At 42.1% G+C, this 12,444-nt stretch overlaps 1 protein-coding gene across 4 annotated transcripts in view; it reads right to left on the bottom strand.

Moving 5' to 3' along the window:
- The window catches only part of PGM1 (phosphoglucomutase 1), a 62,844-nt gene that overhangs the window by 13,251 nt on the left and 37,149 nt on the right, over positions 1-12,444 (bottom strand). For all 4 annotated transcript variants that reach the window (XM_030325960.2, XM_032594313.1, XM_030325959.2 and 1 more), the window contains exons 5-7: positions 10,192-10,382; positions 8,748-8,902; positions 5,610-5,725 (exon numbers count right to left, since the gene is read on the bottom strand). In XM_030325960.2, coding sequence (XP_030181820.1) covers positions 5,610-5,725; positions 8,748-8,902; positions 10,192-10,382 — 462 coding nt within the window. The remainder of the gene's footprint in view (positions 1-5,609; positions 5,726-8,747; positions 8,903-10,191; positions 10,383-12,444) is intronic.

Below are 12,444 nucleotides of genomic sequence, written 5' to 3'. Positions count from 1 at the left end.
TATGAATGTGAGTTACTGGTATCATTTGTTTCATTTTTAAAAAAGTAAATGAAGCCAAACTCCCACAATTGTGAGACAAGGGAAACACCACCCACAAGCACCACTAGTCCTCGCTGACACAAAAGCAGTGGTGGGTCTCTTTGTATTTGGTCCAGCTCAGAGACCAACTGAGTGCATGGGAATTCTGCCCCTTCAGCATCTTCAAACACCTGTCACTTAACTTCGGCCTAATCAGCACCTTGTGATAAGTATAAATTCAGCTCAGTCAGAGCGGACTCCAGGTTTCGGCCAAGAAAAATGTCAACCCTTGCCGAGGGAGCCAAAAGCTAACAGTTTAGGGATTAGGTTCCATCTACCAGTATAGGCATCTCAGGAGTGCTGGGCTCCTCCTGCTTCTGGCTGGTGATGGGTCTGAGGACGGGGAAGCGGCAAATAAAAAAGAGCTACGTGGAATTGTATGAAAACACATGCATCTGTCTCATGTCTCTCTGTACCTCTCTCTGCCCATCTTTATCTCCCCTTTGGTCTTCTATACACGCTATTTTCTCTGCCTGAAAATGTCCACTCCAAACATACCTATCAGCTTGGCTAACATTGCCTGCAATGACTTTCAACTTCCCCCCCAAACCAGGATGCCCTTCTTGTTGCCCTTCAGGCTCACCTCTAGTCTATCATACCGTGTCTGTTCTTACCCTACCTGGACTATGAGTTGTATCCCTAGCTGGTGCCTGGTACATAGCCAGTTCTCAGTAAGGGTTTGCCCAAAGAATGCTCAGACCCCCGCTGACTGGATGGGAGGTTCAGCAGACCTGCTCCATCTTGTCTTTTTTATGGCACAAATGAATTTACTCTGAAAGGGCTGCTAAGCTGCTCAGGAAGCCACTTCCAGATTGCTTGAGCCTTTGGGGGCTCTCCTCCAGCAGCCCACAGACTTCCCATTTAGCAAGTAACCCTCTTCTGCCTTGTGACTGTCCCTGGAACTATTTCCTTTGGGGGAATATAGTAAGTACCTGACAGGCAGGAACTGTGTCTTAACCCAAACTCCATTTTATGCTCAACGAATATGAATCAGTGCCTATCATGTTCCAAGTCCAAGGAAAATACCAAGATGCATAAGACATGTTACCTGCCCTCACAAATAAGCACAGACATACAGGTGAGGGAAATAGACATGCAGGTAATAGTGTAACTGAGTTACTTATAATTAGGGCATCAGCCCAGTTTTAGTAGGGTACTTGATCTGGCAAATCTCCAGAGACGGGATGTTCTAACCTTCCCATGGGGACTTCACCTACAGGAAAATGTACTCCACAGCTATGCAAATTAGAATATGCAGAGAACCAGACAGAAAATCAGATCTCCTTTACCACAGGTTGGTGCCCTGACTAAAAGCTCCCAGGGCACCCTGTACTTCACCTCTGATCACTCTGCACACTTGTAAGTACGTGGCCAGAGTCTGACTTCCTTCCCCAAATGCAGACTTTTCAGAGCCCTGTACAAGGTCATGCTCGGCATTGTGACCCTTTAGACTAACCCAGTATCTGGTTCACAAAGATCAATAAACATCTGAGGAATGAGTTGATGAAAAGAAGCACAAACATGAAAAACTCTTCATAAGAAATTAAAATTAAAAGAAATTTGCAAAGCAAAGTACAATGTTGTACTTCTAGTTATCACTCCCATAGGATGCATCATTGCTAGAACCCTTTAAAGATGAAAGAGGAAAAAAATATTTCTAATCTCTAGACCTGGCCAGATCATAATTTACTGGCATATTTCCTTATGATACCAGGTTCATCTTCAGCTGGTTTCCTATCCCTGTTTCCCAAGCCCCCCATTTTCCTGAAGAAGAGTTTCAAAAGCAGTGACATTCTATTCTATTTGGTGATTTCACTTTCTATTTCCTTCCCAGTTTCCGAACAAATTCAAGGTGGGACAGAACTGACCACTCTGCCCTCTGCCATTGTGTATAAACGTACATATCATCATCCTCAGTTAGGAGGAAAAACAACTTTGCATCATGAGATCAACCAAAAACAATAGGTTGATGCTGTCTTCCGCTGGTGCCCATTTCTGAGTCCCTTTATCCCAGGCATTTGTAATGCTGATGACTGAGGAAGTGTTCTAGCCTCTGTGGCTATGATAATCGTGTGAGACAGCTGCTGTTTCTCCACCATGGACAGGCTAATATATGCTTGGTAACATTAGTAATATTATGGCTTGTGCTCTGAAATGCTGGTGGCTTGTTTTATTTGGCGAGCCAGTTCTTCTGAACTCCTTCGTGCCTCTTTGCAAGCAAACCTCTTTTCTTTTATAAGAGCTCATCTGTTCTCACAAAGACCTTGGGTCCCCGACTCTGGACTATGGAGTGGGAATGGTGTTAAGTTCCCACAAGAGTGACAGACTGCTTCAAGACGTAAGGTGAAGATTCCCCACTGAGGTGGGTGTTTAAGCAGAAGAGAACCGACTGCCAGTTATGATTCCAACAGATAGGAAATCACACCGGATGGCTTTTGAAGTCTTTTCATGTCCACCTCCAGGATTCTGTTTGTCTAAATGGAGGATGCCAAGTGAATTATGTGCTCAGTCACTCATTTATTCAACAAGTGTTTGCTGAGTGCCTATTCCATGCTGGCCTTTATAGGAGGCTCTGGGGATATGATGGACAATAAGACACATGTAATTCCTGTCTTCATGGAAGTTACAGTCTAGTGGAGCCTAGATATTAATCAAGTAATTGTAAATATTTTTAAAGATTACAGCTGCAATATGTGCAACAAAGGAGAGAAATGTGTAGTGCCATGAGAGCCAAGAAGAAGGGGTTGTGACCCACAATGGAAGGTTAGGGAGGCTTTCCTAAGAAATTGCCTCTGCTCTCGCCTGGAAAAACAAAAATAAATGACCCTGTACTCAATGAAGCTACAGAATTTAAACACTGCAAAGCTTGTATAATCACTAATGTCTGCCCTAAGAAACTCTGTAAAGAAACTGCTGAGGTTCTAGCAGGTGGGACTAGCAGGTGGAAATTAACTCCTTTATAAACAAGGAGATCAGAAGTTCAGTTAAATAACTTCAGCTGCCACTCATTCACAGCAGTGGAGACCCATAGCTATGCAGGTTGGTTTTTAAAACGTTTATCTCAGAAACATTACAATTTTCTTTATTTCAAAGAGAAAGAGAGTTTGTGGATTATCTTCATGATGCATTCTCTCTTTGCAAAAAAAAGATATCAAAGAGAAGATAAAATCACAGTTGGCCCTTAGCATTTGAATGGGTTAATAAATAAATAAACGAACAAGCTTTAGCAAGAAATCATTTACAGTCTAATGTGTTCAAAGAAATCAATCCCTCAAAGGTAACATGAAAGACGAATTTTCTTGACAAATTCTCCTGAGTAAAAACTTAAAGAGGTTTAATTATCTACATTATATGAGCTAAATAGTATTATGAAATGACCTGAAAGCTAATATAAATGAAAGTTGTTTCCAAAAAAAAAGGCCAGGGCCCAGTTCTCTAGAAATAATCATCCTACTCTAATCTTTATTTGTCAGTTAGGTCACACATGGATTTGGGCTCAGTTCTGGACATGATGTAAGAGAGGCGCTCGTGAACTTGGAAGCATCTAGAAGCTGGTGCTGGGTACGTAAACAATGTGAAGTGAGGAACGACCAGGGGAACTGAGGATGGGTGACTTGGAGAGGAAAGGACCAGCAAGCTGCCTTCCAGTACGTGCAGCCCTGTCACATGAGAAAAGCCACTTGTGCTATGCTGTCTCCAGGTTTGTTCCCAGCCACTCTATATCAGGGACTCCTACGTGGGTCCAGGGCTCAGACCTACCTTGCCCAGTGCTTCCCACATGGGTCTGTGGGGCAAGATGTTACTGGATATACCACAGAGAGAGAGAGAGAGAGGGAGAGAGAGATGCAGCTAACTATGTTTAGATAAAACTGTACAAACAGGATTCCTTATAGTAAAATGTTTTGGAATCTTCAAATGTTAATATCATTATGAATATCCAAGACAGAGCTGCATTCCAAGTTTTCCAATCTCTGTTGAACTCAGAGCCCTCTCATGAAATTAGTAACCTTCCACATAGCCCAACACCCTGGAAACCCCTGTTCTAAACTTTTCTCACTCTCACAATGCTCAGCACTGGTATAGGTACAGAGTGTTAGGAAACCAAAGGTTAAGATGTGGTCCCTGCCTTCAAAGACACCTTCAACCATAAAGAAGAATGGCTGAAAGCAAGCCTGCACTTGATAACACTGGGTGGGAATTTCACAGAATAAGACCACCTCACAGGTTCATGGGCATTCATCTGGTATCCCATGGAGTAATGTGGCATCATCCATATTTATGAAGTAGGAAAAAACTAGGCCAGTGGCCTTGATTTCTCTGACCAAAGATGTAGAACATAGTAAACCATCAAGTCTTCTCTGTGGACGGCTGTTCAACCCCAAGACTCATCCATCTTTCTTAATACCCCTCCAATTCTATCAAGTCAATTCATTACCAAGGAGCATTACCACTCCCTCAAGGATATTAAATTTCTTAGAACTTTGTAAATAGGTGTCTCAAATTTACCAGCTCATTCTATCTACTTACCCCAGGACTTGTAGGAAAAGAAATAAAATCAGCAATTTATTCTCTTTAACCCAGTATGAATTGCAACTCAATTGGAAGGCTTATAGAATGCCAGATTTTGATCTTTGCTTTGTTTTGGTACTGAAGGACCAAGAAGATTAGTCCTTTTGTTTCACAATGTTGCATAAAGAGACGGAGAGGAGAAGAAATGCAGCCAGTGAAGTACCTTGTAACCTGACTGGAGACCAACACTTGGAAAAGGGCCATAGGCCTGAATGGTGTTTAGAAAGGTGAGAAATTGATGTAGGTTGGATGAGGTAGTAGAGAAGGTCATGTAAGTGGGACTTCAGGATAATATTTGGACAGACAAAGAGGAGGAGGGAGAGCACAAAAAGTGGGGTCTAAGGGTCTTGAAACATCCCCCAGCCTACCACGCTCCCCTTTTCCAACATACTACAATTTATGCAGACATCTTCATGGACAAGGACATATTTTTAATTTCTTGATCACCTAGCAACTTAGTTCCACCCTAATGATCTCCTCTCATTTAACCTTAATAAATCATAACTTGTTGCTATAGAAAACTCGGGCCCATTAAAGAGAAAGATTTAATGCCATGCTGACACCTCCTCTTACAGAAAGACGAAAAACTGACTCGCTGCACCATATTTCTTCCCAGAAATGAAAACATTTATAAAAGTTTCCTTGACCACGGAGGGAAGAAACACATGTTTATCACTCTGTTTAATCTCTACAGACTCAGTGACCATGCTGCCAGGGAGGCCCCCAAACTTCCTGTCACGGTGGATGTGATCCTCTGAAAGTAAAATTAGCCCTCCTCAGCTAAGCATGCTCACTGCTTTTCCAATGTGTACACTTCACCAGGGTTGTTATAAATAAATTGCATCTTGATTTAGGACACATCAGCTACCGTTGCTATTTCAGTCCTGCCTTAGCAAGTCTGTGCTTTCCCTGCAAGTAATGTTTACAGGAAAGAAAATGGTAGCACAGGGCCACGCACTTACCAGTCCCAAAGCTCTCCTCCCCACAAAGGGACAGTTTGCTCGCATCCATCAAATTCCCAAAAAACTTCCAGCCAGTTGGGGTCTCATACAAAGCGATCTTTGTAGCATTAGCCACCCTTCAAAGGCATGAAATCAAAGTTACATCACAGCAGGACTGTTAGCTTAGCCACGTGAGGGATGGAAAATAGCAACCGTTATTGTAATCAAGGGTCCCATTTAGCATTGCTCAGAGGTACACATAATTCTAAGATTGGTGGAAAATCGTAGGAGAAAACTTGTGCACAATGGACTATTATATGTGGAATCAGAGGAGGGAGTAAAAGAGGAAGGAGAAAGAATTAATTCAGGTCACTAAGTTTAATATTTTAGAAGAAGCAACAGTAGCGAAATGTGCAAGGCTATTTTTTTAGGCTATTTAATGTTTTGGTTAGAGACTGCATCTATACCCATTCCATAAAGAACAAAAGAATGACGTTTTGATGCACTTATAATCACAGAATCATAGAATATTGAGTTTAGGGGGTCACCATTTTACAGAAAAGGAAACAGGGTCTAGGATGTTATGTGACCAGCCCAAGGTCACACAGCCAGGATGACCAATGGCCTGCTATTCAGGTGCCCCATCAATGCTCCTTTCATTTCGCCAGAGGCCCAGAAAGGACAGGGTACAGTAGGTCTCCCATTTGTAGTGACTTCCCCACACTGTTCCTTGGTCCTCTCTCGCCTCTAACACATCTTTTACTCCTATATATCTGTAGACTATTTAAAACCTTTAAGGGGCGCCTGGGTGGCGCAGTCAGTTAAGCGTCCGACTTCAGCCAGGTCACGATCTCGCGGTCCGTGAGTTCGAGCCCCGCGTCAGGCTCTGGGCTGATGGCTCGGAGCCTGGAGCCTGTTTCCGATTCTGTGTCTCCCTCTCTCTCTGCCCCTCCCCCGTTCATGCTCTGTCTCTCTCTGTCCCAAAAATAAATAAAAACGTTGGAAAAAAAAAAAATAAATAAAAAAAAAAAATAAAACCTTTAAGTGATCTCTTTTTAAAAGATCCCTTTCCCTCTGAAAAGTAAGACTAATCTACATTTCATTCACTGTTTTAATAAGTTCTGCCTTCCAGAATGCTTGCCTTATTACTAGCAAAGTAATGTCATGTTTAGATTCTAACATCTGAGGAAAATTAAATCCATAATTTTGAAAGTGAAAGTACAATAAACCTTTACCTGGGTAATGAGATATTTCCATTGTGGTTCTATGTGTATTATCGATTTTTTCCAAAACTTAGAATTAAGCTGCTCTTGGATGACACAGACGTGATTTCAGGATCTGCTAGGTCTAATTACAACAGCCTGGCCGAGATCAGCTCACAAACTTCAGATGCAGGATGTGGAGGCAGAAGCACCAGCCTCTAATTCTAGCTCTGATTTAGCTGTGGGGTCCTCGACAAGACAGCTAACCTCTCTGACCTTCAGGTCCCTCTTCTTTAGGGTAAGCATTGCTGTGGCTCTGTGTAGACTAGAAATCACTCTATGAATATTAGTCATTACCTTCTTCTTAGCTGAAGGGAAGTCAGCACTAATTCTGTAATACACACATATGCGTGCACACACACACACACACACACACACACACACACACATACAGTGGGAAACTACTACATGGCCCAGCTGGGCCAATTAGGAGCCACGGTTCTGGGTTCAAATCCTCACTCGGCCATTTACTAGCTGGGTGACTTTGAGCAAGTTACTTAATTTCTTTGTCCTTTTGTTTTCCCACCTGTAAAGCAGGGCTATAGATAAATTGACCTCGTGAGGTTGTTCTGAGAATTAAATGACTTCAAACATAAAATACTTAGTGTCTCACACAAGGCAATGTTCAATAAATACTAGTTATTACTATAAGAACCTAGATGTATCCATTCTGCTTTCTTCTCTGACCTTGACCTTTTATTCAGTCACTCATTCCTTATCCATTCATTCTGCAAACATTTGCTGGGCATCTAACATGTTCTAATTAACATTCTTCCTAGTCCTCATTTATTATTTCTTATATTTTTCAATTGTTTTAGATGTGATCTCACAAGCCACCTCAAAGCCTTTGTAAATGAGGGGATATGTAATAAATAGATAAACAAATAAGCAAATCAGAGATATCAAGTGTTTATTGTCACTGGGTCCTTTCTTTCTCATAAAAACTGAATTTTCTTTGATTAACTGTTGGAGCTTTCTATCTATTTGGATTTGGGATAAATGAACATTTGTTGTGTTTGTGCATGGATGGGCATCCAGCCAGGGATGGATGGGGAATGTTTCTTTATACACTGATCTTATTTCAGATTGCTCTCTCACTCTAACTGTGTGCACACCTGCTAAAGGACAGTGATGATTCTCTAGAACGATGTCTTTGGTACAACAGGGCTGCCATCTGGGCATTTCTTCATTAACATTCAGTGGTTCATTTCCTAAAAAGGTGTCTGTATGGGGGCGTGTGTGGTCTACTATGTGCCAGGCATACTATGGACAGGCAAAGTTTAGGACAGAGAATAAGACAGTCTTTTCTCTGTAGAAGTTTACAGTCTACAGGGCAGACAGTCAAGCAAACAAGCTATCAGAACAGGGTGGTAAGTGCTGGAATGGAAGAAGTGCAGTGTAGTAAGGAAGCACAGAGAGGGGGATATCTAATCCAGAAAAAGCCCACCCATTCCTTCATAAAACAAACACTTATATCTGGAATATAAAAACAAAACAAAGAGACTCTTAAATAGAGAGAACAAATTGGCGGTTCCCATAGGGGAGGGTGGTGGGGAAATGGTAAAAGAGGTAAAGGGGATTAAGAGGTACAAGTCACAGAGATGAAAAGTACAGCATAGGGACTATAGTCAGTACTACTATAATAACACTGCATGGTGACAGATGGGGATGACACTTATTGCGGTGAGCATTGAGTAATATACAAAACTGTTCTATCAATGTGTTGCCCACCTGAAACTAACAAAACATTGCATATTAATTATACTTCAATTTAAAACAATTTAATAAAACAAACATTTAGCACATACTATGCATCAGATGCCCAGGCTGCAAGGGAAGGAAGACAGTTCCAGACACAGAAGAGCCTGGTGAGGGCCAAGGGACTAGAGAGACTTACCGGTCCAGGGCCCCACTGGTGGGCATGCTGCGGGCAAAGCCTCGGACCCCAGTTTGCTGGAAATACGGAATGCTGAAGATGTTGGCAGCAATGACAGCCACGGAGTCTGACGGGTTGACAAAGAACCCGTGCTTACCCAGAATCATGTTTCGATCCTTTGAGAGAAGGGGGATTCAAAGGAAGAGCTTTTAATCAAACTGCTGGAAAAACAATCTTACATGGGGAGGGAGGGAATGGGAAAGGGTAATAAAACTCTAATTTATAAAACTTAAAACTGATACCTTTATTCCTACCGGGTTCTAAACACTGGACTTTGTTTCTAACGGATCTATACAGTGCCACTGCACCAAAGGCATCCCCATGCCAAAAAACTAAAACTGTTTTCAATTAAGTGTATGCACAAACTCCTTCTGAACAAAAACTCTGTTCTCCCTCCAGAGGCCAGCTGACTTTAACCTCCCAGACCTCTTCCAAACTCTGGAATCCATCACCTCTCTCCCAGAGGAGAGAAGAGATCGAAACAAGAGAGAAAATGTTGGCTATTCACATAGTTTGGTGGGTCTACCAGACATCTTTTGAGGAACAAAGCAGACTTCTTCAGGAAAGGGCACCTAAATCACGGTCCCGCCATTGGATACAGGACCCAGCAAAACATGCTGCCACCTTCACTGCTTCCTTGATGCCTGGTATACAGGAAATACTCAAGTAACTCAGCATATGGAGGAAAAAACTCTCATCACACACTGCTGCAGAAAGATGCATTGCAAAATAGTCTCTCCAGGGATCCTTTTCATTTTTCAAAATTTTGATATGGAGAAATTTGATTTTTAGGAAGTAATGGATTCTAGCTGAATTTAAAGGACAAGAGCAGTAAAAATATTTTTCAGCTAAGGAAATACATGTACTGCCTCTCTCTGAGATACCAAGAATACAAAACCACTTAAATCACATCTATCCTTTGTCTGCTATGTATTCACCAATGTAAATAAAACAGCCTGCTTAGTAAAAGTATTAATTGTAAAGGAGGAATAAAAGGTTTATTTTCTCATTATAGTTTTATCATTCAACCAATGAGAACGAACAAATGGATATATTATAAGGCCAAAATGCTTTCCAGGGGTTGAATAAACCTAGGATGGGTTTCTAGAACCGGACCAGCTCATGAAGCACCATTCCATCGTAACTGAGCCCTGATCACCCTGCCACTCTTAGAAAATCTGAATGTCTAAAATTAAGCACATGGGTTACATTTCAAGGACTCATTTATGTTCAAGAGGGTCTTCTAACAATTTAGCCCTGACCCTGTGGTGCAATAAGGACTCCTCGACTATCACTCATTCACCGAGCCCACAAGACCTGACAGAAGCAGCCTGCTTCTTCCTCTTTTGTAGGAACAAAGGGTACTGGCCTGTACCAGAGTTCACTTCAATGCACTTGTACCCACCCCATCTCCATCAAAAGCAGCCCCAAAGTCGTGCTCTCCTGTCTTCATGGTCTCCACCAGGTCAGCAGCGTAAGTGAGGTTGGGGTCAGGGTGGTGGCCTCCAAAGTCTTCCAGAGGAACACAGTTAACTGCTGAGTTCGCAGGGGCACCGAGTTCTTCGCAGAGGATCTTCTTCACATACGGTCCCACGACTACGTAAAATGTGAAATGAAGAATCAGAAAATAGAACTTATTAAAGTATTAGAAGACTAGGGGAGGAGGTGGAGGTGTTCTAAGGAGAATGGCATGGACAATGAGAACATGAAAACTATATTCAGGGGCCAGTGGAACGGTAAGACTCACTAGGATAGAAGGTTTTGCAAAAAGAAATAATGAGAGATTCAGTTGGAAAAGGTGGGGCTAGTTGATGAAGGAGAATGGGGCAAGGGAGGGAAGTTAACTTCTATGAAGGCCCTACTATAACCCTTTGCAACCATTTTCTCCCTCTTTCAAAAACAAAAAAAGCTCACAATGTGGTAGAGCTTAGTGCTTAAGAGCTTGGACTCTGGAATCAGAATGCGTGGATTCAACTCCCAGCTCAGTTAATCACTGACTGTACAACTTTGGTAAAGTTATTTAATCTCTGTGTGTCTCCATCTACCCTATCTGCAAAATGAGGATAATAACAGTAGCTACCTAACAGGGCTGGTGTGAGGATTCAATGAGTTAATAAATATGAAGCCCTGAGAACAGTACCTGGCACGTAGGTTATAAATGTTTGCATTATGATTATCACCTCTACTTTATAGATAAGAAAACTGGTCTGAGATGAAGCCATTTGCCCAAACTTACATATCTAGTAGGAGTGGGAGCTGGGATTCAGAGCCCTAATCTCTTAACTGTATCCAGCTATAGGACAAACTGGTTAAAAACACAAACAACAAACCAAAACAATAACAACAACAACAACAACAACAACAACAAAAAGAGGGGTGCCTGGGTGGCTCAGTTGGTTAAGCGTCTGATTTCAGCCTAGGTCATGATCTCGTTGTTCCCGAGTTCGAGCCCTGCATCGGGCTCTGTGCTGACACCTCAAAGCCTGGAGCCTATTTCAGATTCTGTGTGTGTGTGTGTCTCTCTCTCTGCCTCTCCCCCACTCATGCTGTATCTCTCTCTGTCTCAAAAATAAATAAAACATTAAAAAAAAACGAAGAAGAAAGAAAAACAGAACTACCAACCACAGGAAAAAAACGGTCACATACTTTTATGGTGACATTTTATACAACTACCAAGAACCTTCATCTCTAATATGCTAAGAATGTGTTTTCATCAAGGAAGGTACTGACACCCATAGAAGCCACAGAGATCAGAACAGTGGAGAATATGCTTCTCCAGTGATTGGGGCCACATGTTAAGGATACTATGGACACACCACAGAAAAAGGTCAAGGCAGCCAGGGAGGTGAAGGATATAGAAACTGAGGTGTTAAAGGAATACCTGAATGGCCAGGAGAATGAAGTATACTTCATGACCAGCTTTTCCTACCCCATCTACCACCACAAGCCCTTTCTTTTTATTTATTTATTTTTTTTTTATTTCAAGTTTTTATTCAAGCTTCAGTTAGTGAACATATAAAGCCTATTCTTAAGCCATTCTCCTCATTTTTCTAACATAACATCTTTTAAGCCTTCATGTCTTTGCTACAGCCATTGCCTCAGCTGGAAATGACTACCCTAGATCCTTCTTTCATGAAAGAGTTGGTTGCCAACTTCTTCCAGGAAACCCTTCTTGATACGGCTAGTCAAGTTATGCCTTCTTCCACACCCCAAAGAGAATACTTGAAATTTTATCTAACCCTCATTTTGTTGGCCTGACGGTAGTTTTTGACCCATCCCATCTCCCCAGGCATTGCAAGCTCTTTGAAGGAAGTCTTCTGCTGAGTCCCAGCCCACCACCCCCTGTGCACACATATAGTAGGTACTCAATACATACTTGTTGAATACTTTGAAATGACAGAATAGCTTTTGTCTAAATAAGGAAGTAGACCCACTCTATGAGACTCCAGAGGCAAGCTAGGACTCAACAGTAAAGTTCCAGGGATAGAAGATTTCAGCCCACAGAAAGAAGGTTTTTTGTTTTTGTTTTACAGAGAAAGGGGGAAGGAGAGTGAGTGGGGGAGGGGCAGGGGGAAAGGGAAAGAGAATCTTAGGCAGGCTCCATGTCCAGCACAGAGCCCAATGCCGGGCTTGATCTCGCGATCTGAGCAGGAATCAA

This window comes from Lynx canadensis, chromosome C1 (genome assembly GCF_007474595.2).
Source record: "Lynx canadensis isolate LIC74 chromosome C1, mLynCan4.pri.v2, whole genome shotgun sequence".
Lineage (NCBI taxonomy): Eukaryota > Metazoa > Chordata > Mammalia > Carnivora > Felidae > Lynx > Lynx canadensis.
The sequence above is the reverse complement of the archived record's forward strand: the minus strand, read 5'-3'. Positions and strand labels throughout refer to the sequence as shown.